This window comes from Drosophila nasuta, chromosome 3 (genome assembly GCF_023558535.2).
Source record: "Drosophila nasuta strain 15112-1781.00 chromosome 3, ASM2355853v1, whole genome shotgun sequence".
Lineage (NCBI taxonomy): Eukaryota > Metazoa > Arthropoda > Insecta > Diptera > Drosophilidae > Drosophila > Drosophila nasuta.
The window spans coordinates 19,958,861-19,985,868 of NC_083457.1; the positions used below are offsets into that span (position 1 = coordinate 19,958,861).

Here is a 27,008-nt window from a genome sequence, read left to right on the forward strand (position 1 = left end):
CTTAAAGTAGAATTGATTATGGCTAATAGGAGGATTAAACATTCTCAATTCAAGATTATGTATTATATTTTCTTGATTCAATATTGTTTTCTTCAATCAAGATTTGCTATCTACTTTTTAATTAAATTGTTTTCTCTCTGTGTATATATTTTCAATAGATTCTATAAAGTCACAGGCATGTTATAAACATTCGATTCATCAATTCTATAATAACAAAAGTTTCCAAGGTATCGTATTTGTAGTGCTAAGCTATCGTTATTTTTTAATTATAATCACATATGTATTTTCAAATGCTTCTTTCAGAATATATTTTAAAATCTTGCTCTACTATAAAGTTTGTTATTCGCAAGACTGCTTAAACTATTCTAAAGTTTATTCTGAGTGAATGTCTGTGGCTTTGTTTTCCTCACACTCGTGGCCATAATTATATATTATGCAATGCAATTATCAGTCTGACAGTTCGGTTAATGCCTCAGCTGCTATGGCTAACGAGCGTCGACTAACTGACTGACTGACTGACTGCCTGACTGATTGTCTGCGTGGCACATTGTATGTTAGACTACTTCTAAGCCCTAGACCCAAGACTTGGGCATAAACAGAGAGCTTTTGGAATAATAAAATGGAAGGCTGTCTTAAGGCACTGCCACCTGCCCGGTTTACACACGCAGACATTTTTAATTAAAGCTAAAATTTTGCCGTATTGATTAGTTTCCCCAGCGGATAAGGAGACGGAGGAGGAGGAGGGACAGATTGAGCGGAGTGAGGGGGCGATAGTTGGGTGGGAGCCATGCAAAATTGTGCAGTCATAGTTATTGCCAACGCATTAGTATTAGCGCCTCAAATGACGTGACTTGCCTGTGGTAGTGGCAAGAGAAGGAGGCAGCAGCAAACTGCTTGCAACGTCGCGTCGTCACGACTGACACGCAAACAGGGTCGGCGGGCAAGCAACAATGGGCCTGTCATTGTTCAGCAACGGGCAAGGAGAGAGAGAGAGAGAGAGAGAGAGAGAGACAGAGAGATCGAGTTGAGTTTTGGTTGCCAGTTTGGCGTCTTTTTAACACAATGACAGTTAATTAGATTGTAAGGATAGCTAAAGGATATGCTATACGAGTAACATTGTATTTGGCATGCAGGTGCAAGAGTTACGCCGAGCCAAACTTTACCCTAGCCTGTAAATGAGCCTAATTGACTTGGTAACCAAAGTGGTTAAGACAGCGCAGCTGAAGATGATGATGATGATGATGATGTTGGCTAAAATGCTGAATACATCTGCAAGCTAAAGCTGCTATTTTAAGAAAACTTTTTTGTCTTGAGATCGAATCGATTTAACAGCTATAAATAATACTTCAATCTAATGTATTTAATGTCATTTTCTCAGTTTATAATATAAATAGTATAATTTTATTTAATAAAAAAGAATTTCAATTAAAGTCGTTAATTCTTGCAGCAATAGGGAAGCAATGAAAAGTCCATTTTATGCCCCAAATTGCGCTCATTAAATTGCCAGTTCTATGCATTCAACTAATGAAATCATTAAAATTGCTTAAAAGCAAGTTTTCGCCTGGCAAACGGACGCATGCAAAATTTATGTGGCAACTAGAAACTATGTTTTGGCTACATTCATACATACATACATATAATAAGCACATACACACACTTAGAGTGCGGCACGGACACCCACTCTAAGGATATTCAAGCAAAGGACATTGCCTTGAGTCAGTCGAGACAAAAGTTGCGACGCCAGCGCAGTCGACAGTCCTCGGTCGGCAGAATTTAAAGGCAAAGGATATATGAAACTACCCCACTGTGAAAGTGTCCCTCGCCCTCGTTTCGCTTGCCGCGTGTGCTACTTAAAACCCTTGCCCAAAAACTATCTGCTGACCCCCTCCAACAATCTCAACCCAGACCAGACATCGAAAACATGATTTTAGTGTTTTCAAATTTGAATTTTAAACAAGTCATAATATAATTTGGCTAAGCAGCAACAGAAACAGCAACAGCAAAGGAAAAGCAAAAGCCCAAGCCGAAAGGCGAAAGCCGAAACCTCACACCCTTCTATTCTGCGGCCCTTGTCTGTGTGTCCACTTGCCGGGCTTTAATCTGGCACAGAACCCGAGTTATATACACACTCCACCCCTCAGTATCAATCCCAACCTCAACCCAAACTCAATCCAATGGGGCGCCCACGCAGCTCTAGAAAATTAGCTCAAGCCTCGACTTCGACTCCTTCTCAGGCTCATTTTTCGTTTGCGTTTTGGCGTTTTTCTCCTCGCACAAAATTGTGAAATTTAAATGAGATATAAAAGTAGCTATAACTATATTGCCGCGTTGTATTATATATATGTTTACATAGCTGTGGGTGTCGGCTGAAACTATCTCTCACGAAATATTGTAATTTTCTTTGCAACTAAATACGTAAACGGATATTAGGAGCAAATGTTCCCGTTTCGTCCTGTTTCGTTGTTCCTTGGGCGTTTTCTTCTATCGAATATGCTGATTAGTTTCAAGCAGGGTTGATCTAAGTGTATTAAAAACTTAATCGAATTGTCATTTAATTGGACAATTACAATTTGCACATTTAACCAGCAAGATCTAAGAACGTAATTAATTGAAAGAAATATTTAAGAATATCACAATATCAGAGATTCATTTAAAGCAGAATAAGAATATATATATTAACTCGTAATATTGATTAACGAACAACTTGTTTAAAAACGATTAATCATAGCGTAGCTAATGAATATATAAACGATTAATAATATCATGTTGTACATAAGAATGCTTATGAATATGTAAGCAAAAGGTCAATTATTATTATTATTTATTAAAATTCGAAAGCAGCTGATATCGAGTATAAGAAATTATAAAATTGTTTTTATACTGTGTTGGATTATTAGCAGTTTCTTATGAATACTTTTTTGTTTAAGTCAGTTCGATTAACTTATTCGATTAGTAATCTATTCATGATGAATACTATATACTTAAAATATATTTCCATTATCTATTTGAATTCATAATAAATAGACTACTAATTATTATAATACTTTATAGTCAAAATTTGAATTGAAATTGAGTGCGAATATCGACAACTTGAAGCAACTACATTAACATAAAGCAAAAGTGCCATCCCTGATTGCCCTTTCGTGCTACAAAGTAAATCGAAACTGCTTTTGACATTACCAAGAACTTATGGCCACACGGCAGGTTTCGCCAGGATCAGGAGCAGGGATACTTGTAGTTGTGCAGTACAAGGCACTCGTAGTTTGAATTAAACACAAAGGCTCAGTCGTAGACATTCCATTTGAAACACATAACATATGGTTGGATGACTATGCGGAGGCGTCGCATTTCTAGGGCGTTCTTATCGTCGTCAACTTGGCTTGCATACATTTTCCATTCTAATTTCTAATTATTTCTATCCTACACATGTGTGTGTGTGTGTTGCTGTCTGACCAGTTGGATGGGCTCTGTCCTCCCCTGCCCGAGGTCTTGTCTGGCTGTGCGAATTAATTAAGTGTTTTCGTGCGCGGGCAAATCCTTTTGCGGTTCGCTTGCCTTGTGGGCTGTGTGCAACTTATAAAGTTTAGTTAAGGCGTTCCCTTATGGAGTTCTGTAAGTTGTTGTGTGTGTGTGTGTGCCTTGGCTTGGGGAAAATCAATTATAAATTAAACATTTATTAAAGAAAGCATTGCCTTTTGCTAGGCCTATGCAAATCAGTCGCGGCATAAATAATGCGACATCATTATTTAGTCAGGTAGGCGAAACTTATAGCTGCAGGCTACAACAGCAACAGATGAACGACCAGAACACATTGTCGTCAAGGCAACAAGCAAGAAGATGAAGCGCATCCAGAAGATGAGGAATATCGAAGGTAAGCGAACCCATCCATCCATCAATTATGTTGAGTTGCCATGCCGAGCTGAGCTGAGCCGAGCCTCTGCGCATTGCCTTTTGGCAGCTGCTTAAATGTGATTCAACTCATTTCGATTGTCTTTCGTTGGGATTTCGCTTGATTATGCACATGCATTTGGTCCAAGTCGCGCTCGTACATCAAACTCCCAGTCGCGAATCTTATAAACGGAAGTTCAGCTCAAATAAATGCGGCCTGCATATGCTGATAGATGCTGAGTATAACTGATTTGTGTGTACTCGTATATATCTGCATTGGTAATTTGCTATAAAGCGACTTTAATATGGCACGCAGTCTCCACTTTGTTTTTTTTTCTTTTCTTTTTCTCCGTCTCTTTCTGTTTATTTTTATTTATTCGTTTCGATTTTGCTTTGCGTTCTCTGCATTTGCACATGCGCAGCAGGAACTCCAAAGATGCTTTGCATGCAACAAACTCTTGTTGTTGTTGCTTTGCATTTACATGGATAATAAGTATAGGCGAAGACAGTCGCATTCCATGTATACATATTTAAGTGATCTATGTGGTTCAGGAAATAAATGTGCATATGCATATCGTAGACTCGAATTATAACATTTCATTTTATTATTATTCATTCTTGATTATTTATTAGATATTTTCTGAGTCTAAAAGGAAGCATCTACGCTTTGTTTCTTGCTTGAAATCTGGCAAAAGAAATAAGAATCGCGTGAGTTTTGCTTTATTTGTTGTGCGATTATTCTTCATTCTTTATTTCAATCTAATGTGTATTCCTAATCTCTTATGAGGTGTCGAATATGACCGACAGATGTATTTCTTTTTATCAGTTTTATGTTTACAATGCAGATTAGGTTATCTTTTAAATTTGCTCAAGAAGTACACAAATCGAAATAAAAACTACATTGAAAACAATAATATAAATGATTCCTCAAAGTTTGATTACGATTCTATATAAACTTATTATTAAATAATGTTAAAGGGCGTTCGACAGTTAAATTTATATAACTCTTAAGACAACAATAAGTTATGTGATGTCCCATCTTCAATCTATAATTTTTTCTATATCGTTTTAAATAGAAATTGGTATCTAACAGTTGCAATTGTGCACTCCCTGCTGTAACTTTCTTACTTATTTCACTTCCACATTCACTCCCAATAGGTGATGAATAGTTTGTCATTCGAAAGCACATAGAATCGTACAAAATGTTTTTCCTCAGTCTGGTTTAAACAGCTATCGACTCCATGATCATAGAATTTTAGGTCCAAAATTTAAATAGTTTCCATTTTCGGGTTCTAAATTCTAAAATAGCAAGTACAAAATGTCATTTCTGAAAACTATTGCAAATGATTCTGTACCGCTAATGCGCCAGATGCGATCATTAATCACAACTTCAGTTCGCCAAACACACGATGCATTCAAGCCCACCAAACACAATCCTTCGCCAACGTGCCAGTCGAAGGGAAAGAGTAAGCAGAAGTCGGATGCGGATTGTGTGGATGACCATCCGAAACCACGTCAGCGCGAAAATATTCAGGACACATTTCCGTTCTATCATCTGATCAAATTCAAGGATGTCTGCTGCGGCGATCCGTGTATCGACAAAGACTTTGCCACCTTCGATGAATGTTTGTACAAGGAAAGCGATAAGAACAAGCGCAAATATCAAGTAACTTGGGTTGAGTGTCCGCCCGTAAAAATTCAGCCCAAGAAAATTTGTTGCTTTGCCAAGGCAAAGAAACCGCCAGTTGCACGTCGCAAGCCAGTTGAGAGGCCAGACACTGCCTGCAAGTACACCAAACCATGTCCACCCAAGGGAGAACAGAAATGTCCCCGTATCAAGATGCCTCGCTGTAGACCTGTTCGTGTGCCCGTTCGTTGCCATCGCATTCGTTGGCCAAGCGAGTGCAGGAAAGTTAAGACTCCCTATCCGGCCTTCTCTGAATGCGCTCGTCCTAAGTTGCGAGTGAAACGCCGAACTGAATGTGAATGCCATAATGAGATACCGATGTGCGCGTTATTGGCGATTTTGAACAGACGTCTTCGATCAGGCAGCTTACAGTTAAATCCGTGCGGAAAGTAGATTATATTTGGGTTACCCACAAATTTCACTTTTAAAATGGATAAATTCTGACGCAAGCATTCTTATATTAATTCTTAAAATTATTAATTCGATATGTTACAGATATGTAATAATAAACAAAACCAGCATACCATATAATATAGATTTTTCTGGGAGATTTCTCGCAATACCTTTCAAATTATTTTCATTCTTAGCAGGCCTTCGACAATCATTTTTCATAAAATGTGCAAGCTCTGGGGTTAGTTATTACTTTTTGCCCTGATCTTTGAGTGAAGTACTCATCAAAATTTTATTTTAATTTTTGGACCTTCTTTAATTTTTCAATCTTTCAATGTTGTCCAGTTCAAAGAAAAACGGTTATCGCACCGTTTGTCTCATTTACCGAAGTTTCTCTGCCAATTCTACATTCATGGCGAAGTATTCGAGGAAGGAAAACGAAAAACGTCTCGTTAATGTTTTTGGTGAAACCATTTCAAGCCAACATGAACCTTTTTCAAAAAGTTCTATAAAAGAGAAAGCTTTCTCTAAGACTTATGATAAAGCTGAAAAGCTTACACCCATGGAGATGAAAAGAAGGAAGTTCGCAGAAATCTCAAATGTAGATGAAAAAATTCCATTTTCAGAGATTCAAACCTTTGCTAGAAGCAGAAAGAATGATAGACGAAAACCCCAAAAAGAAGATAAGCAATATGCGGTTAATATAAAAGCTTTGTGCCGAAAGACAATGCATAATCCATTTTGGGATTCTACTACCAACATTCTTAACAAAAAACAAAAGGAAGAAAACTTAGTTGATGTCTACGGTCAAATAATTGAGAAACAAATGAAAAGCGAGCCTTCCGCTCCCAGTATAAATCAATTTAGTCTAAACTCAAAGTTAGAACATACAACAAAACTCACCGCAAAGCTAAATGAAGAATCAGAGTCAGTTGATGCATCTTCCCAATTAATCACTAATGGAAAGAAACATTACGAATATTTTTCAAATCAATCCAATAGAAAAGAAAGCACGAAAGCAACATCAACACGTAAGTTGAGCAAAATGTATATTAAAAGAAAAAAACCATATGCTGTATACGTCAAAAAATGCAGTCGCAAAATGAATCTAGAATACCCTAACATAGTCAACAAAAATCAAAAGGAAGAAAATTTAGTTGATGTCTACGGTCAAATAATTGATAAACAAATAAAAAGCGAGCCTTCCGCTCCCAGTATAAATCAATTTAGTCTAAACTCAAAGTTAGAACATACAACAAAACTTACCGCAAAGCTAAATGAAGAATCAGAGCCAGTTGATGCATCTGCTCAATTAATCACTAACGGAAAGAAACATTATGAATATTTTTCAAATCAATCGAATATAAAAGAAACCACGAAAGGAACATCAACACGTAAGTTGAGCAAAATGTATATTAAAAGGAAAAAACCATATGCTGTATACGTCAAAAAATGCAGTCGCAAAAAGAATCTAGAATACCCAATTTTCTCAAGGCCAAACCAAAATATATCCACAGAGCTTAATGAAAAAGTAGAGCTATTGGATGTTTATGGGAAAGCTTTTAGAAAAAAACAGGAAGAAAAAAAGCCACATAGAGGGAATGAAATTGTTAGCGAAAAAATTGAGAAAAAGCATCCAGAATTTGATGTGTTTAGGGAAACTTATAAAGAAAGAAAACCATATTCAGTAGCTATAAAATTTCCATCTTACGCTTCCCCTAAGAAAACATTTCCTGCATATCAAGAGGAGGAAGAGACAGTTGATGTCTATGGGCAAGAACAAGAGGAAGATGATGAAGCCTTCGACTATACTTCTAAACAACAGAGGGAAAAAAACCCGATCTTCGTTTTGATTGACAATAAAGAGAACTCAGTCGAACTTGATATTTCCTGTCCAAAGGGGGGAAAAAGGATGACCTCTTTTAATAAGAACATCAACCGGAAGCAACATAAAAACTTTTCTAGCAAATTTGAGCATAGCGAAAAAGAAATTAAAAGAAATGTGGATGAAATGTTGGATCCATTTCAGAATGAAGAGATAACTGAAGTCAATCCCAAACGGTATATAAGGAAACGGCCTATGAATCCTAATAACATCGACAGGATGGCTTACGATAAAAATCTTGATATTCCCAAAATATCTAGTGAAAATCAAAACGATGAAAATCTATTTACTAAGAACGAGTAGTATGACATGATAGAAAACAAAGAAAATTCTGAAAACTTCGACAAGTTATGTAGAATGCAGAAGGAAAAATAACTCGTTAACAATGGGATCTTTAACCGGAAACAGATGAAAGAAAAACAAATAGACTTCGACAATTCTAATGATGGGCAGAAAAATTAAAGTTACATTGCTATGGGCGAGATATTCGTTCTAAAGCAGATAGAATAAAAGAGAGATTTTGCTCACACTGCCTTTTCTCGCAGAGTGTAATTCTGTCGTCGTTAGTTGTTGTTAAATCTAAATAAAAATTTATTATTAATATATTCTTTTTTTTCTTGTCTTCCTATTCTAGTCAAAGTTCATATTGATTTTAATTCCCGCAAACCCATAAGAGTTTTGTATTTCAACATTTTTCGGTATTTTGGTATATTAATTTGGCATAATTTAATGTATTGCTCTAATGTTTTGCCTTTAATGAAAACAGTTATATGGTTTGTCACATTCGAATACTCTTGCTTTCTATTTTGCATTATTTCTAAATTTTCAAGACCTGTTGAAAAGATGTCTCAGCTACTAATAAACAAACTTCATTTAACTTATATTTACTTTGCTTTGGTTGTTTTTTTTATTTCTTCCTCAGATTATCAAACATCAACAGATTCTTATTATTTTTAAGAACTTAGTAGGTCTTGATATCATATTTTTTAAAGCCCTACGAGCGCCTCAACTTATATCGTCAGTTTTCGGCCTACGTTCAGACGAATAACATCTCTCCAAATTTTTTTAAGTTTTGGTTCAACCCCGAAAAAAAATTTATTTAATTTTATTTACATCGGCATTTTGGTTTTTATTCAAAATTCGGGATGTTGTCCATTGCCAAGAATAATGGTTTCCGCACAATTAAGCCCGTGTGCCGCTGTCTATCTACTGGTTCAACGTTAATGGCAAAGTATTCCAAATTACAAAGGGTAGAACAGCGGATTGGAGAGTCGGCGTTTACAAATCAAACTCTTGGGACGAAGCTGAATGAGGAAAAGCCGTTTGCTGTAAAGGTGTTCGGTTTGAAGCAAAAAGAAGAGAAACCTCAGATCGGTGATGCTTTCTCCAAAAAGCGCAATGAGGAGAAATCTTTCGCAGAGAACACCTTCGGCCTGAAGCAGAAAGAAGAAAAGCCTATCGCCGACAAAATTTTTGGTCTTAAACAAAAAGAGGAAAAGCCAGTTGTCAATGATATCTCCTGTAAGAAGCGTAATGAGGAAAAGTCCTTCTTAGAAACAGTCCTTGAAACTAAGAAAACCCTAGAGACTAAAGAAAAGCCCACCTGTGATCAGATCTTTAGTTTGAAGCAGAAAGAGGAAAAGCCAGTTGTCAATGATATCTCCAGTAAGAAGCGCAATGAGGAAAAGTCCTTCCTTGAAACTAAAAAAACCCTCGAGACAAAAGAGGAAAAGCCCACCTGTGAACAGATCATCGGTCTGAAGCAGAAAGAGGAAAAGCCAGTTGTCAATGATGTCTCCTGTAAGAAGCGCAATGAGGAAAAGTCATACCTTGAAACTAAGAAAACCCTAGAAACAAAAGAGGAAAAGCCCACCTGTGAACAGATCTTCGGTCTTAAGCAGAAAGAGGAAAAGCCAGTCTTTGGGACTAAGATAATTGAAGAGAAACCCTTCAATGACATCTCCTGTAAGAAGCGCAATGAGGAAAAGTCCTTCCTTGAAACTAAGAAAACCCTCGAAACAAAAGAAGAAAAGCCCACCTGTGAACAGATCTTCGGCCTTAAGCAGAAAGAGGAAAAGCCAGTTGTCAATGATATCTCCTGTAAGAAGCGCAATGAGGAAAAGTCCTTCACAGAGTCGAAAATGGAATGGAGAAAAGTCGCTCCCAATGAGTCCTTCACGATCTATGGAACCAAGCTTAATGAGGAGAAGCCCACCTGTCAACAGATCTTCGGTCTAAAGCAGAAAGAGGAAAAGCCAGTTGCCAATGACGTCTCCTGTAAGAAACGCAATGAGGAAAAGTCCTTCACAGAGTCGAAAATGGAATGGAGAAAAGTCGCTCCCAATGAGTCCTTCACGATCTATGGAACCAAGCTTAATGAGGAGAAGCCCACCTGTCAACTGATCTTCGGTCTAAAGCAGAAAGAGGAAAAGCCAGTTGCCAATGACGTCTCCTGTAAGAAACGCAATGAGGAAAAGTCCTTCACAGAGACGAAAATGGAATGGAGAAAAGTCGCTCCCAATGAGGAAAAGTCCTTCACGATCTATGGAACCAAGCTTAATGATGAGAAGCCCACCTGTCAACAGATCTTCGGTCTAAAGCAGATAGAGAAAAAGCCAGTTGCCAATGACGTCTCCTGTAAGAAACGCAATGAGGAAAAGTCCTTCACAGAGTCGAAAATGGAATGGAGAAAAGTCGCTCCCAATGAGTCCTTCACGATCTATGGAACCAAGCTTAATGAGGAGAAGCCCACCTGTCAACAGATCTTCGGTCTAAAGCAGAAAGAGGAAAAGCCATTTGTCAATGATATCTCCTGTAAGAAGCGCAATGAGGAAAAGTCCTTCCTTGAAACTAAGAAAACCCTCGAGACAAAAGAGGAAAAGCCCACCTGTGAACAGATCTTCGGTCTGAAGCAGAAAGAGGAGAAGCCAGTCTTTGGGACTAAGATAAATGAAGAGAAACCCTTCAATGACATCTCCTGTAAGAAGCGCAATGAGGAAAAGTCCTTCCTTGAAACTAAGAAAACCCTCGAAACAAAAGAAGAAAAGCCCACCTGTGAACAGATCTTCGGCCTTAAGCAGAAAGAGGAAAAGCCAGTTGTCAATGATATTTCTTGTAAGAAGCGCAATGAGGAAAAGTCCTTCCTTGAAACTAAGAAAACTCTCGAGACAAAAGAGGAAAAGCCCACCTGTGAACAGATCTTCGGTCTGAAGCAGAAAGAGGAAAAGCCAGTTGTCAATGATATTTCTTGTAAGAAGCGCAATGAGGAAAAGTCCTTCCTTGAAACTAAGAAAACCCTCGAAACAAAAGAAGAAAAGCCCACCTGTGAACAGATCTTCGGTCTGAAGCAAAAAGAGGAAAAGCCCTTGGCTGAAATATTTAGTGACATCTACTTCAAGAAGCGGAATGAGGAGAAGTCAATCTTAGATAAGATATTCGGAACCAAACTAAATGAGGAGAAACCTGTGGTAAAGGAAGAAGAGAAGGCTGAAACCAAACAAGCTGTTCGCTGTTAGAACCAGGACTTTAAATGCCGATGCATTTCACATCCATGCATCAAATATATCTCGTAGTTTTTAATAAACAAGAATAAATATTATATATTAATAAATTGAATGCATTCTAATTTTATGATTTATAAATTTTTGTTTTTCTGTAGTACATTTTTAATATACTAGTTCATCGGTATGTCATTTTAAGTATTTGATATGCTGATGGCTGTAGCTGTCATACATGCTCGTTTGATTTTCACCAATATTGTTTTGAAAGTTCACCTACTCTATTAGCATACTTTTCTATTAGAATTCAAGTTTCTTTAAGAATTAGAATTCAAGTTTTCCTTTAAATTGATAATGTCGTATATTTTTAATATACTAGTACATCGATATACCATTTTCACTATTTGATAACTGGTGACTGTTGCCGTCATACTTGCTCGTTTCGTGTGGATGCGCTGGTCTACACCAAAATTGAATTGTATTGAAAGTTTGTTCACCTACTTCTTTAGCATCTTTAATTCTGATCACTATTCAGTCATTTCAAAAACCATTCGCCAAATAGACTCATTACTTTTTTTTATATTTATTTTTTCATTGTAAAATGTTAATCTTGTTATCTGCAATTAGGGAATTGCATTAATATTTTGACAAATTTCGAAGTTGGCCCTGCACTTGAAAAATATTCATCAAGGGAGGCGATGACCTACTCTTTTAGTAGTTTGGGGGTTACTATAAGAAAATTATACCTATTTCTATTGTTGGCCACAAAATCTCAGATTCTCTTTTTTTGGTTTCTGGCTAAATTTATTTTATTCCTAGATTTTTGTAATAAATTAAATTGTTTTCTTTTATTCGGAATTCAACTATTCGAAAATGATATTGTCCCCCTCACGAAATATCGGTGTTTGCAAATTTAGGTCGTTTATTCGACTTGGATCTGCCGTGCTTCTAAATCGACCATTTCGAAATTACTCAGATTCCGATAAGTGCGATCCTGAGCCAGAGCCAAAGTGTGCGCCACCAGTATTGAAAGAGTATCCATGTGGCTTGAAACCGTCGCAGTTGCATATTCCGAAGCCAACGCCCAAGCGCCCGGAGCTGATATCAATGTGGAAGTTTGAAGACTGTGAGCCAGAACTGTGTAAAATGGATCTGCGCTATGACATGAAGTACTATCGCATAACTGATAAGCGGAAGCGCAAGTATCAAGTGACATGGAACGAATGCCCTCGTCTCCTCATCAAGCCCAAAAAGGTGTGCCTCTATGAGAAATTGAAGCGTCCCAAGATCGTTCGCCGTAAGCGTAAGGCTCACTCTGGGGGCGGCAGTGCTGCGGAGGTCAAGACTTGTGCGAAAGAGAAATCGAGGAGTACATGTGTGTATATTAAAGCGCCGTGCTGCAAGGTTGGACGCAAGCCACCAAAATGCAGAAGTGCATTCAAAAGTCTCGGAGGCTGCACGAAACGTAAAGCGCCGTATCCCAGTTTTTCGGAGTGCAAAAAGGATCCACCACTTGAAGTACCTCCCACCGAATGCAAGTGTCTTCTCACTCCAGCCACGTGCGATGCGTGGGCGGAATTAAGACGACGTTACGCTAGAGGACAACCTCCTGCGAAGCGATGTGGTGAAGCCTAAACTCAAATTGTGTCGGCGAAATCAGGAGAGCTATTTAAGTTATAACTTATAATTATAGTTATATTTAAATCCTATTTTGTATAATTGTAATTATAAATTTTAAATTTCAAGGAAAAGCCAACTGCATTACTGCATTAAATAAATTGAATTAAATTATAAAATTATTAACATAATTCCACATGCAAGTTCATCAATGAGTCTTTCCTAGGATAAAATTAAATTTATATAGTAGGCGGGTTGGAGTTGGTGAAATACTCGGGTGAAAATTCATATTCATATTCAAATTCATAATTCATATATATTCGGTCTTAAAATATTATTTTTAAATTATGCTGCCAAATTTGATTTCACGTCTTGTGTCTCATGTGCGATGCACAGAGGCCACAATATATTTAACTCATAGACTATATGCTAAGAGCTTAAAGACCGATGATAAGAATAGTCCCGAACGCAGCTGTAAGCGAACACCGAAGAAAAAGAAGTGCAGGAAAGTTCCAGCTCCAAGCCCGAGTTTCTCAGAATGCAAAAAGGAACCCATAAATCCAAGGAAAACAAGCGAATGCGACTGTCTGAAGCGACCAAATTTGTGTCCGACCAATGACAACAAGTTGTAATAAAATAATAAATAGAACTTAGCAACCCAAATCGAAACTTCAAAGATTATATTATGCTTTCTACTCAAATTTATTAAAGATTGAATACTAAATATTATTATATTTTTCCTCAATATCAAAATTCTAAAAAAAGAATGAAATCGTTAAGGTCGATTAATATCGGTAGCTTGTTGGGTAAGACTTGCGAAGCTCTTCGTATGGCTGGCCACCCAACATTGTTGAACAATTCTTGTTGCAAGCTACGCAATGAAGCTCGAAAATTGGCTGTGCTACGGAGACGAAAACGATTTTCTCTTTTCGATCGGCAGTTCTACAGACCCCGTCCAATTAATCAGCGCATATTTAGTCGCACCTGGCTAAGGAAGATAGGTGAGCATATCATATCAATTGGATATTATACAGCCAGACTTTAAATCCAAACTTAACTAGAATCTGAAGAAGAACCGATGCCTGCACAACCATTTGATCGAAGTGTGTTGACGTCGCTTACAAAAAGAATTTCCGACTGTGAACCTGCTTTTAACGATTTTAAATCCAATTGTGATATGCGCAAGCGAAAAATTTCACAATCGTGCAAAGTAGAACCCAAAGTTGTTAAAAGTAGAAGATGTAGAAATAAACAGCGAGGATGTGGGAACGTTAAAAAGTCGAAAGCTTCCCCAATCAACTTAGCGATTTGTAAACTTGGTTCCTTGAAGCATAAGTCGACGCGAATATCTTATCCTCGTAATAACTGCATTATCAGAACTAGCGCATTTTCTTTGGATCGTAGCACATATTAAAATGATGAAATCATGTAACTCGTATAATTATACTCGTAAATTAAAATATAACTAAGTAACCTAAGCTTAACTTCTAACCAAGTGTTTTAAACTGTATTCTAAATATTTCAAATGCTGTCAAAATTTCAAAATAATAAATTGATCTTTTGGTTGATAGAATCAAAATTATTATAAAAACTAAAATGCGGTCACTGAAGCCTTTCATTCAGCTAGCAAATAAAGCAGGACGCGGTGTCCACGTGGTTACCAATCGAACTAATCTCAAGAATAGTTGTTGGGAGCTGCGTAAGGATACTCGTCAGGCTAACCGTAATTTCAACGGATCTCATGAGGGCAGGAATCATCAGTCCTATCGATCCAGTCCAGTTGATCAGCAATTTGGCAACTGGCCTAGTTCAGAGACGATAGATAAAGCTGGTTCCTCAATGCTGAACCGTACTTCGGAATATAATTCAACTTCGAGAGCCGATCGTACGCACTATACGCCAACATCAATGGCGGATCGTAGATATTATCGCACTTGGAACGATTATGGAGAGTGCATTCAATTCATGAAACCAACCTTGCAGATGCAGGAATTCAAACGTCCTCCGGTGCGCAAACGTGTGCTTCCTTTTAAATTACAGGCGGATGAAGAACCGAAGCTCAAGAAAGAAACTTACTATAATTGCAATGGGCTGGATTTTGGTATTCTTTCCTTTGGACCATAGCTTTGAATAAACCTTATTTTTCTTATATGATCGGGTATTTATAAGGGAAATAAGGGGATATTTTAAAATAGCGTTAACATAATATCTATGGTATGGACTCTAGTAATTACAAAGACTATAATCTATCCGTCAATCAACCGAAATCTCAGCAATCTCTTAAAAACAAATAAATTCTTCTGCTAAGTAAGCTTTGAATTTGCTGTCTCGTTGTGTTTTTGTGTAGTGTTCGAATCACAAAGTGTTCATTATTTTACTTAGCCTTTCGGCAATCGCATCATTTCGACGGGCAACATGAAAATCTATCTAAATTAAAGTTTTTATAAATTTTTCGTAAAATTTTTCTTTTGGCTTTTAATATTGTCTCGAAATTGAATATTGAGTTGCGAGTTTGCAAGCTCGATGATGCAATCCTTTAAAAAGAACCTTTCCCAACTGCCGTTGGCGATGATGCAGCTTTTCCAGCAGCCGCAACATATCGGTCTTCTGTCCGTCACGAGTTGTTCGAACGTCGTAAAGCAAAAGCGATGCATGGATACATTGTATGGTGTGGAGTCATGCGAGGATTGTGCCGATGCTTATCAGATATCGGGACCCCGTGAGGATTTGCAGAAAATGAAGGAGCCGGATCCATTCAAGGCCAAGGATCCATGCTGGCAATCCTTGCGACGTACGGAGTACAAGTGTCGGACAGACCCAGAATTTTTATTAGATTCGTTCATCGATGCGAGAAAGAAATGTCTTTCGAATCCCTGTGCCTGGGACGTACCACGTGCCGACTTGACCCACTATCGACCCTCTGATAAACTGAAACGCAGATATCAGCGAACTTGGATCAAGTGTGTGGTTAAGCGACGCAAGGTCAAAATGCAGTGCGATTGCAAGCCAGTGGTACTTCCGCGTCGGAAGTTCAAGAAACTTGAGGCACTACCCGGCAAGACAAATAATGAATGCATTGGTGGTGGTCCAGACTTGGGCCTGGCCCTGTGTGTGAAACCAAAAAAAGCGGAGTCACCATGTCCCCGTCTGAGTGCTAAGGGCTGTAAGCCATCTAGGTTTCCCCCGTCCTGCAAAGAAGGCGGTCGAAAACCGTCAGGATGTCGCAAGCGCTTAACTAAATATCCAGCCTTCTCAGAGTGTCTAATTGATCCATTACCCGATGCACCGCCCGTTGAATGCAGTTGCCTAAAGACCCCCATGATGTGTCAAGTATGGGAGTATTACCGTAATAGAAAATCTTAATTATCAACAAAAAAACAACTTTTTAAATATTTGATTGCTGAAATTAAATGAGCCACGATATAAGTTATCGATCCATTATAGATCAACATTAGCAGAGCTAACAATGGTGGAGGGATAAAAGAAGTCCAGAAAGCCCCACTCGAATTTCACATCAGGTTGCCACATACCACTTTTCTAGTAATTTAAAAAAACGCAGACTATTTTCCATAACAATAATTACTTTTATATAAAAAATTTTGATGAATTAATAGTTGATTTTTTGATTAAACTGGTTGATACATTCCGTGGGTTAGCAGTTTTAAAAATGACTTTGTAGATGATTTTTAAATTAGCGCGTTTATAGAAAAACAAGTAAGAATGCTAAAGTCGAGTGTGCTGGTCTGCGAGATACCCGCTACTCATTTCGAATAAAAGCAAAATATTGCAGTATTATTCTCAAAATATACAAAAATACTTGAAATATACCGAATGATACATTTGGTATATCGAAATAGTACCATATTCAAAATATCCCACATCGATCGAGACCGTATAGCCATATTTATATCAAAACGACAAACTCTTTAACAAATTACCACATACAAATGCTTTTAAACGAGATAGAGAAATGAGATTTAAAATGAACCTTGGTATATTCTGTCCTCGCCTAAAACCTGCATTCTTTTTTGTCTGCGATCGAATGCTCATGCAGTGTAAATACACTGTTCGCAATTGCCTTAATTTAATGCCTTTTCTTCCATTGACGAATCGTTTGAAAACTATATGAATTTTGATCCGAATCGAAATATGCCAAGACCAACATTTCATACATAGCTATGCTTTCAAAACTATTCCTTTTTTTGGCAATTCCAAAATAAATTTTTTGTTCAGGTCTACAGAGATTAAAAATGATTTTAACATGCCGCTTGAAACCACAACAAGTACTGCGCTTAACGCCTCACATCTGTCCACACTATGCCTACCACTGGGGCAACTACGATGCCAGCTCAGGTGAATGCTGTAAAATGCAAACGAATTGCATACATAAGACGCATTGTGGAAAAACGACTGCAATACCCAATCGTTGCTATAAGAGAGTGGATAGTGCCAAGGTGCTGGAAGATGCGTACTCCAAGCAGTTGCTGGAAATTCTAAACAGAGAACAGGCCGTCATTGACTGCGATTTATTCAAGCACGACATGGTCTATTATCGGCCCTCGGATAAGACGCGTCGCTACCAACGTACCTGGTGTGAGTGTCCACACATTTGGCTTAGACCCAAGCCAATCTGTTGCTATGATAAAGAAGTCAATCTGCCCATGAAGCGGCGCCCAAGGCCGCCACCCCAAAAGGAGAAAACCGCAGCCGAGATGTACGCTTTTCAAATGGAACAGCTGTGCAAGTACAATATTCGATTGGGGCAATATCCCAAATTGAAATGCCACATTGTTAAAATACCCAAAAATTGTACAAAGGAGAAGGCACCATTCCCCAGCTTTTCAGAGTGTGATGCGGAGTGTATTCCTCAGTATTGTCCAACCGAATGTGCGTGCAAGTTGAAGCCAAACCTTTGCGATATGTGGAAATTATTTCACCATAATGCTGGGATGCTTAAGAAATGCACAGAGGCATTAGTTGACTACTGTCCATTCAAGAGGCGAGCTCGTGCTCTATCGTAAAGCAGATGAGGTTGTCAAGAATTTAGTAATCCGGGCATTTTTCTATAAAGTTATTTTTAGTCTCTAGCCGGAACAACTACAGATATGGAATATTTATTTGTTTAGACATTTTCAATCAAAATTCCAAATTATTTCTTTTTCGAAACCTTTTTACATTTTTCGGCAGCAATTATTCAAAATGCGCTATTTTGGACGAGTCTACGGCAGTCGCATTGGTATAACTACAGTTCGAACTTACTCCTGCAAGCAACCCGTACATTCGGATCCGCCCTGCGTTCCACCTAATCCCAAATGCTTTGTGGTCGAGGACAAATGTGGCGCGGCACGAGATTATCTAACTAATAAAATACCATTGGACAAACACATGGTGGAAGCTCAAAGACAGACCAAAGGTGGAGAATTCGAACCGCCTTGCTGTGTCTCACGCATGGTGTTTCCACCGCCCGAGAAGTTCAAGCCGTCAGTAACCAAGCCGAAGGAGCGACCTCCCTTTCGCTCGATGTGGGAGCCCAAGTGCGAGGCCAAGGAGCAGTTTTATTGTAAGAAGATGCTGCCGCGCTTTGATGAGATGTTCTACCATCCGTCGGACAAGAAGCGAGCCTTTCAGCGTACCTGGACCGAATGTCCGCCTATCAAGGAGCGCCTGAAAAAAGTATGCTGTCTGGATGCCATTGAGCCGCCCGAAATACAGCGACGGGTCAAGGAGCGTTGTCCCGCTGTCACCTGCACCTTCGACTACGTGCAAATGCGCCACGTTTGCAAGAAGACCGATCCTGATCAGAATAACAAGTGCACCAAAATTCATTGGCCCTGCTGCAAGCCAGCTCGCTGTCCACCCTACTGCCATCGGGTGCGAAAGCTCAACAAATGTTTAAGGCTACGGGCACCGCATAAGAGTTTCTCGGAGACGCGACAGTGGCAACGTCCTCTGCGTGAACGGGAGTGCAATCGGGTGCCGCCGAGCATATGTGAAATAATCAGAGAAGGACTTCATCAAAAGCAATTTAAATTAAAGTCCGAGTGTCCCACAGGCTAGCCAGAAATCTTTCTAAGCGAATTGGGAGCTTAACAGACGAAGGATCGCAATCGTAGAGTCAAGCGAAGTTACCTAAATTGAGAAGTATTCATAGGGGGGACTCCTCTTCACATCACAATTTCTTTTTGGCCTGCCTGACGCCACTGACGATTGTAGTCTGATCACAGCATACAATATCCACTCTGTTGAGGGCAAACTACAATCGACTGTGACTTTAAATGAAATTGAGAATAATTTAATAAAATTCATTTTAAATTTCATTCTTTAATTTTTACTACATATTTTTTAACATTCTGTATTTTTTTGGATCGTTGAATACAATTTTTGCTTTACAATTTTTTCCGCCAGCCTCCAAAACATAGAGCGCCTTAAGAAGTGCATAACGCATGAGAATCCTCGACTTGGAATCATCCAGTACAGTCTGCATCTGTGCCTCTTGACTCTTCTCAATTTCTGTCGTATCGGTACTTACATCATATTTATCGGGATCAAATGCATTACTTGAATCGGTTTTCTGAGCTGGAGGAGCTAACGGAACTTCAATTGTTGGAAATGCTTTATAACTGTAGATGTTGCCTTGGGTTTCATTTTGAATTTTACCCGCAGCGCCTTCAGTTTTTACTTGCGGCAGATCTTTATGTAAATCTGACCTAACAATGTTAATAGCGCCTCTGAAAATTATATTGGATTGTTCCACATCTTGCATACTGATTCCAGCCACTGCCAACGCATCTTGCGCTTCCTTAAGATCGCCGGTCGCCAAGGGTTTTGTGCCTTTCATACTAAGATATTTCTCTAATTCTGTAACTGCCACAGCACACTTATTGATTAAGGCATCCATTGCCTTGCAATCTACACCGAGCTGGTCTAGTTCTTGCTTCAGCTCCTGATTTGTGCATAGTCCTTCAACTTCTTGTGCTGTATTTCCCTGAAGTGTGCATTTGCCGATCTTATGCTGGTCATCCGATGTTGTGTTTTTGTTGAGAAAGCCGCGTGCCACTTGATCGACTTCACTGTCGCCATTAAAATGCGAAACACCTCCAATATTCATGAGTTCCTGAGATCCTGGCCACAAGTGCTTAGAAGAGGCATGTCGCATTATAGGTTTCCAAGATTTCTGGATCCAACGATAAGCATTACGTGTATAAAGGCCAATCTCAATCACGCACGACATTCTGACTTTAACAAATAACCGAAATTTTGTAAACAAATATATAAAGAGGAAAGCTTTGAATATCAAACAAAGCGATGTGAAATAAAAATAATGTATGAAGTGTCAAATCTGAAGGAATGGGCAAAACTAATAGTAGGAAATTTGAAATTTGTATTTTGAAAACTACCAAAAATAAGTTAACAAATTCAAATTGTCATCAACGCTGTAAGAATAGAACTTTGGAATAAGTGTTGTGTGAACATAGTTAAATTTTCTGACCATTGTTGGTTCATTTTGATTCCATTATCTAGATCGTTCTTTTTGCTCTCCAAGCTTGTTTCCTCTCTCGCTCGTTGCCTAATATTTTTATTTAACCGTTAGATTATTATTTTGTGGAAAGTAATATTGGTAGCACAATCGAGAATTTACTTTACTCAATCTTAATACCAAATAAAGAAATGCACACTTTTTCAATATTTGTCATACAGGAGAGGTAGGCCATAGATCGAAAATGCTAGTAAGCGAAACATCTCTAGAAACATCTCGAGAGAGAGAGTAATCACATGAACAAGACCGACGTAAGGATCAAAAGTGCGCAACTCAACACAACTGAACAAAAAAAATAACTTATTCAGTTCCTTGCATGTTCTTCGCTCACTTTATTATTTATTTCCTTTAAACAGTGAAGAAGCAGTTGTTAGCGAAAATTTCTGCGCTTAAGCAGCAATTTCTGGTTTTTCAGTTATATCAAAGAATGAATGCAGGTGATAGTTGACTTTTGTATTTATTGGTTCCCCCTTCAGCTATTGAATTCAAAGTATTTTCTGAAATTGCAAGCAAATCATTTCAAACTGTTTTATAGATACTGCGAAATGGTTGTGCAGCATAAATACAACAGTTCATAACGATTTGCATAGTACTGATCCATCATGATATTGATACAGATTAAGGGCATTTGGGGCATGGGCACATTCTCAATTGCTCGTGAGTCATGTTCGCCTTCGCGCGCACCGAATCGCACTGGGATGGCGGGTCTAAGCAGCGACACTGTGGCGGCCTCTGTGGAATGTTAGCGGCTTCCATTTGCTGGCACTCCGAGTAGCTAGGAAACGGGCACTTCGTCTTGGTACAGTCCAAGGGACGACGCACAATATTACAGACGGGCGGCACTCGAGCAGCCCGACAACAGGGCATGGTCAAGCGCATGCAGTCCTTGCTCTTGTCATTAAGACATTTCAGACGCTTCGCCTCGTGGTCCTGATTGCAGGCGGTGCGCGGACAGAGGGGCAGGCAGCGTCGCGTCTTCTCGGGCGGAATGGCATCACAGTAACAGCAGACGCGCTTGGGAACCATCCGAGGACAGCACTCCCACCATGTGCGTTGGTACTCTTGCTTCTTGGTCGAGGGTCGATAGTAGAGCACATCGAAGCGAACATCGTCGCATTTGGGACAACACTCGGCTGGATAATCCCACATTAGAGCTGTCTCCGTTTTCATGTTCATTGGCGTCGACTCCCACATCGACTCCCATTTGTGGGTCTTCTTCTTGTCCTTATACGATGACGGCTGGCAAACATCCTTGGAGAGAGACGTATTCCTGCAGCAGGATATTTTTGGCTGCTGTTCACAATCCTTTTCGCTGCACGGTCTAACTGGTGGATCGGTTGGACTGCATTTGCGTTTCTTGAGTGTCAGGCATTCCGTAGTCTTTGTCTTGGGACAGTCCATGGGATCCCGTGGGGATCCCGTATCCTTTCTGGACAACTTATTGGAGCGATGAAAGAAGGCTTTATTGAACGGAATTACGTCGTATTTCCGGGCCAGAAGACATTTCCAGCCCGTACTCAGAGGTCTGGCAATTTGCGGCATTTTGGTATCAAGTAAATCAGCGGAACCAATAAATATTTGGATTTTGTGTAAGGCCAAAAGAAAAACGAAATGTGTGGAAAATAAATTTACTTTGTAATTTTCAGTTGCTCATTTCATGACGCAGCAGCAGAGCCAACTATGGGTCTAAACTAAAACTATTTTCGGAGTGAAAGGCAAAGCAAATCGAATTTTAAAATAAACGAATTGTATTTCTATGAGCATATTGAGAGCAGCAAAAGAAATTCCTGAACAAACCGACTGCAATTTGACAACAACATATGAATAATTCCATGTTGTTGTCAAACTGCAGTCGGAATGTTAGAAGATCATCTGATCGTAAGTCGTCACACTACATAGTTGCTGGGACTGTCAAATAGAAATCTTCGGAATGCCCGATTCCAATTTCCGTTTAGCTCTGAATTTTGAACTGAGGCCTTTTCAAGGAATTCTTGTTGGACATCAAGCAGTCCAGGACGTCTAAGTAGAGATCGTTGGAGATGTTGATATCGATTGTTCGATCCCAGAATAAAACCATAGATGCTCTTCACAGTCTGGACATTCTCATGACGTTGTGAATACTTTCGGTCCATTGCAGTGATACGTTGATGATCTTGGCTGCTGCTGGGGACGTTGCTCGTGCTTAACTGGACCTTGGAGTAGCGGGTGATAAACTTGGTCAATCGCTCGGCACATATGGTGGCCAGAAAAGAGGTACCAGCCATAACCATAAGAAGTAAGTAATAATAATAATTGTCTTGTTAACGAAAACCACAATTGATTTGGAGAGTATAGGTTTACTTTGATTTCAAACATTTGTCGTTTTCAAACGTGTCTACTGAAATAATCATTGATAGATAGATAGATAGATAGATAGACACACAACATCCACAGAGATAGATTGCCGAATTGTTTCGAATACTGTCTCCACATTAAAATCGCTGCTGCTGCGCCTTTCCTTGCTGTTGTGACAGTGAACAACAAAACAAACTGCGCATGTTTAGCTTTAATTGAACATTTAGCCAAATTAAAATGCATTTTATTACGCAGCCATGAGACAAAACTTGCGACTAGCAAAGAAATGCAAAACAAGCCAAACTCGCGCCCAATCAGCCAAACTCAGCCAAAAAGGCTTGCAGACAGTCAATTGGCTTCCTTCCCCTTCCCCTCCCCGTCCCCTTTCCCTCTTCAGCTGCTCCTGAGACTGAGCTGAGCTGAGCTGCTGACTGAAGTCTCAAGTTGCTAAGCCACGCAACGGTTTTTCGCCGTTGTCTTATTTTTATTTGGTGTCTCTTTTATTTTATTTTTTTGGCTGTGAATTGTTGGCGCTTTTTTATGCGAAATTTGGCACAGATTCGCAACGGATTTTGAGAGAGACGGATCTAAAACCAAGTGGCCAAATGGCCAAAATCGAATTGTGGAAGTCTCGAACTGAAACTGGTTTACAAGTGGAGGCGGTGGCAATTCTAAAGGCAGCTAACATGCGTTCTCAAATTGTTCAATAGCCTAATTAAAATGTGCTCGGGAAACAGGTTAAGAGCCTGGAAAGTTGTACGAGTATGCAAAGAAATAAATCCAACTATTTTCCATAGACAGCAGCCCAGCTGCTGGCGCCATCTGACAGCTGACGAGTTGCAGTCACTGTTTGCAGTCACTGTTGGCAGTCACTGTCACTGTCAGGCGGGTGGATGATTGTGTTTTTTGCATGCTTATCTTTTTTGCTTTTTGCTTTTTACGCTTTTCTATTTTCTGTGTTCGCAATTACATTTGGTTGTTAATTGCATTATGCATATTTATGGACGGCAGGCAACCATCCTGCTCTCCTGCTCTCCTGCTCACCATCAGCATCACCATCAGTTAGAGACTCGACAACCCTGGAGCAGGACTCTCGGACTAACGGCACAATGCGGCTCATTAGCATACATCAGCGCGTTAAGCGCAGAATGTGTCTCAGTCTCAGATGATGGGCATGAACATGAGTCTGAATGAGTTATAACAGCGTTCGTTGTCTGCCAGTGAGTAGCTCTCCGACAAAGTGTGAGTGCCCCCTTCTCTCTCTCGCTCTCTCCCTCACATACTAATTTAAATTAAAATATGAAAAATACTCGAGGCGACAAACACACACAGAGAGTGAGAGAGAGGGGGAGAGAGAATGCAGCAAAGAGCGAAATGTATAACTCAAAATGTGTGTGAAAATCAAATCTAAAATAGCTGCCGGACATAACATAATCAAATTGAATGCGACTAAAGGAGAGAGCGAGTAAGAGCATTCACTACATATTTGTCTTCTTTCTTTCTTTTTTCTGACACTGACAGAGCATGTGTGTGTGTAAGTGTGTGTGTGTGTGTGTGTGGGTGATTCACAGTTAGCTTTCATTTTAGTTTTTTTTAACAGCTTTAAAAAATGAAAACCAAATCATAGTAATTAAAGTAACACTATTTATTTCAGTAAACAATTTTTAAATTTAAATTGAATTAATTTTTATTTATTTTAATATTATTTACTTTTTACTTATTTAGTGTATTATATTAAATATTGAGGATAAAGCTAAAAGAAATTTATTGAAAAATTAATAAATAAAACTACTTTGAGCTGCCTTCAAATGTGATAGGAACTTTTCAAATAAACTAAAATAATATTTGGAAATTTTTACATGTAATATTTTTAGTTTTAAATTTAAATTTTTTTTTAAATTTATTTTATTTTGTAATTCAGTTGTATTGTGACAATTGTTGAAATTGAAACAAAGTAATATACAATCTTTCTAAAATTGATTTAAACTAATTTAAATGCATAAAATATTTTGAACAATTTTGCAAATAAACTGAAATAAGAAGCATCATTTCATTCACTAAATTATTAACCAGTGCACTGCAGTGTTCCACAATCAAATTGTTCCACACATCTACACGAAGCACACACACACACATTCGTACTTGAGGCACATAGAAATTGCCTGACAACTAAAATATCTTCAAATATGTGCTCTCTTTGTGAATGCTCCCTGAGTTGACTTCAAGTCTCTGTGAAAACGATATGCTCCTTGCCCTTTGCTGTGCGCCTGTTACAACACACATCTAAGAAGTGAGAGAGAGAGAGAGAAGAAGAGAGCGAGAGAGTAATAAGTAGGAAATGGGCAGAATTAAGCACGTGAGTGTAAGACGACGCTCGCTTTGGAAAGCAGCGCCAAAGTCGCGTCAAATGGCGGTAATAAATAAATATGCCATTAACCCACTTTGGAAGCGGAGCCCGACGTCATTGCCACATGTAAAAATATGTAGAAATATTAGGCGGCATTTGTATATCAATATGCGGCGGCAAGCGGAAAACTTTCTAATCGCACAATAATTGCAGGCAAAAAAAAAAGGAGAATAAGCTGCACTGCAACTGCAGCAGTTACAGCAACATCAGCAGCAGCAGCTGACATGCCAAGCAACAATTAATGTTGCGGCAACATGTTGCGTATGCATGTTGCGAAGCTGCAATGCTTTTCAATGCCAGTTGTAAGTTAAGAATACTTTGGACTTAATGATATTGTAATGTTGGCGTGTAAATTTAAAAAATAAATAACATATATTACTATAAATATTTTTTTTTTTAATTTAACATAATTTTTACAGCTTTTATTGGCTCTGGTATTCACACCTCGCAGCATGTTGCTGCATTCGAAGCTAAGCACTCAGACGACTGCAACATATTGACGCTGGCGATTGTGTGTCCACATTAATTTATATGCCGCGATTAGGGGCAGCCCCAAAAAGAGTTTTGCTCTAACATCAATGGCATTTTGCTTTTGCTTTTGGTTGTTGGTTGTTGGTTGTTGGTCGTTGGCTTACAAGCGTTGACTAAATAAAATTTATTGTAATGACAGTCGCACGACATTTTATAATTAAGTCAAATTGTTGGCCAAAAAACCGGTTGCCTATTGGCCGGCATAGCATTTAGCTGATCTGGCTGATTGATGTGGTCAGCAGTATGTGGCCAGTACTCCATATGCGGTTGCCGGTCTCTATCGATGATCGCTCGATGCCGAAGAGGGGCAATAAGCGCAGTCAGTCGCAAGCCAATTAGGCCGACCTTAATTTGTGGCCAACCCCCCAGCTTGTGGATGGGCAATTAAACGGAATGAAACGGAACGAAACGAAACAGGACCCACTGCCAAGCCGGACGCTAACTTCGAAGCGGGACACTGCAAAATATACGTATCGCTTAATTGAAATAATTACACATTAAGTGCATTAATTATTTTTTTCACTCGCGTTTTGCCAGCTACATGCAAACTGACGACGCGCCTGAAAGTCGCCTGCGCCTTTTCTCCGTAATTATTAATTTAAAGCATTCGACTCCGCTGGGTATCGTAGGATATTACCACATTTTGTTGCTGTTAGCCACAAACACAAACTGCCAACTGCCAACTGCCGACTACCAACTTCCAACTTCCAACTGCACAACTGGCAAGTTGCAACCCGTTTTGTTGTTACTTTGGCTTAGGTCATAATTATTTACGTAAAATCATAATTAAAAATGTATTTAGTTAGGCTTTGAAATATGCTTAGATGACCGCGGGGCAACAACCTGCACTCAGCTCCAGCTCTAGCTCCAGTTCCAACTAACCAGATGTCGATTATCTGATAGCTTAGATAGTCTCTAATTATACTGCAAATTCTCTGACGATGACGAGGGTGCAGTTGACCAGGCAATTTGATACTTTTATGTTTTCTTAATATCTTCTAAAATCTTTAAGTTGAGCAATCTCAAAAGATTCAGCATTTTTGTTAACCATTAAGGATATACCCCATTTCATTAGCTTGTATTTATTACATCCTTAACTTTATTTACTAACACTCTGTGAGCTTTAATGCGCTTTTACATTTGCTTTGACTGCCTATAAAAGAAAACACTCATTTTGGTAACTTATCTTTACCAGAGTTATGTTCTCCTCGGAGGCTAACAAAAAATGTGAGTTC

The 27,008-nt window shown here is 38.9% G+C and overlaps 7 protein-coding genes across 12 annotated transcripts in view; 5 read left to right on the forward strand and 2 right to left on the reverse strand.

Annotated features, from left to right (window-relative positions):
- The window catches only part of LOC132789628 (POU domain, class 6, transcription factor 2), a 100,816-nt gene that overhangs the window by 27,867 nt on the left and 45,941 nt on the right, over positions 1–27,008 (reverse strand). The gene's annotated exons all lie outside the window — the stretch shown is intronic.
- On the forward strand, positions 5,086–8,453 carry LOC132788918 (uncharacterized). The gene has a single exon (XM_060796598.1). It carries the CDS (start codon positions 5,207–5,209, stop codon positions 5,966–5,968), a length of 762 nt encoding a protein of 253 aa, XP_060652581.1. The 5' UTR covers positions 5,086–5,206; the 3' UTR covers positions 5,969–8,453.
- On the forward strand, positions 12,067–15,113 carry LOC132790204 (uncharacterized). The gene is made up of 2 exons (XM_060798664.1): positions 12,067–13,965; positions 14,026–15,113. Exon 1 carries the CDS (start codon positions 12,221–12,223, stop codon positions 12,980–12,982), a length of 762 nt encoding a protein of 253 aa, XP_060654647.1. The 5' UTR covers positions 12,067–12,220; the 3' UTR covers positions 12,983–13,965; positions 14,026–15,113.
- Positions 15,331–16,575, forward strand: LOC132790203 (uncharacterized). Its single transcript, XM_060798662.1, has one exon. The coding sequence runs from the start codon at positions 15,488–15,490 to the stop codon at positions 16,325–16,327; it is 840 nt and encodes a 279-aa protein (XP_060654645.1). The 5' UTR covers positions 15,331–15,487; the 3' UTR covers positions 16,328–16,575.
- On the forward strand, positions 17,128–18,010 carry LOC132791236 (uncharacterized). Its single transcript, XM_060800077.1, has one exon. It carries the CDS (start codon positions 17,215–17,217, stop codon positions 17,983–17,985), a length of 771 nt encoding a protein of 256 aa, XP_060656060.1. The 5' UTR covers positions 17,128–17,214; the 3' UTR covers positions 17,986–18,010.
- Positions 18,152–19,278, forward strand: LOC132791235 (uncharacterized). The gene has a single exon (XM_060800076.1). The coding sequence runs from the start codon at positions 18,164–18,166 to the stop codon at positions 19,019–19,021; it is 858 nt and encodes a 285-aa protein (XP_060656059.1). The 5' UTR covers positions 18,152–18,163; the 3' UTR covers positions 19,022–19,278.
- LOC132792260 (uncharacterized) lies at positions 20,940–22,174 on the reverse strand. The gene has a single exon (XM_060801540.1). The coding sequence runs from the start codon at positions 22,041–22,043 to the stop codon at positions 21,120–21,122; it is 924 nt and encodes a 307-aa protein (XP_060657523.1). The 5' UTR covers positions 22,044–22,174; the 3' UTR covers positions 20,940–21,119.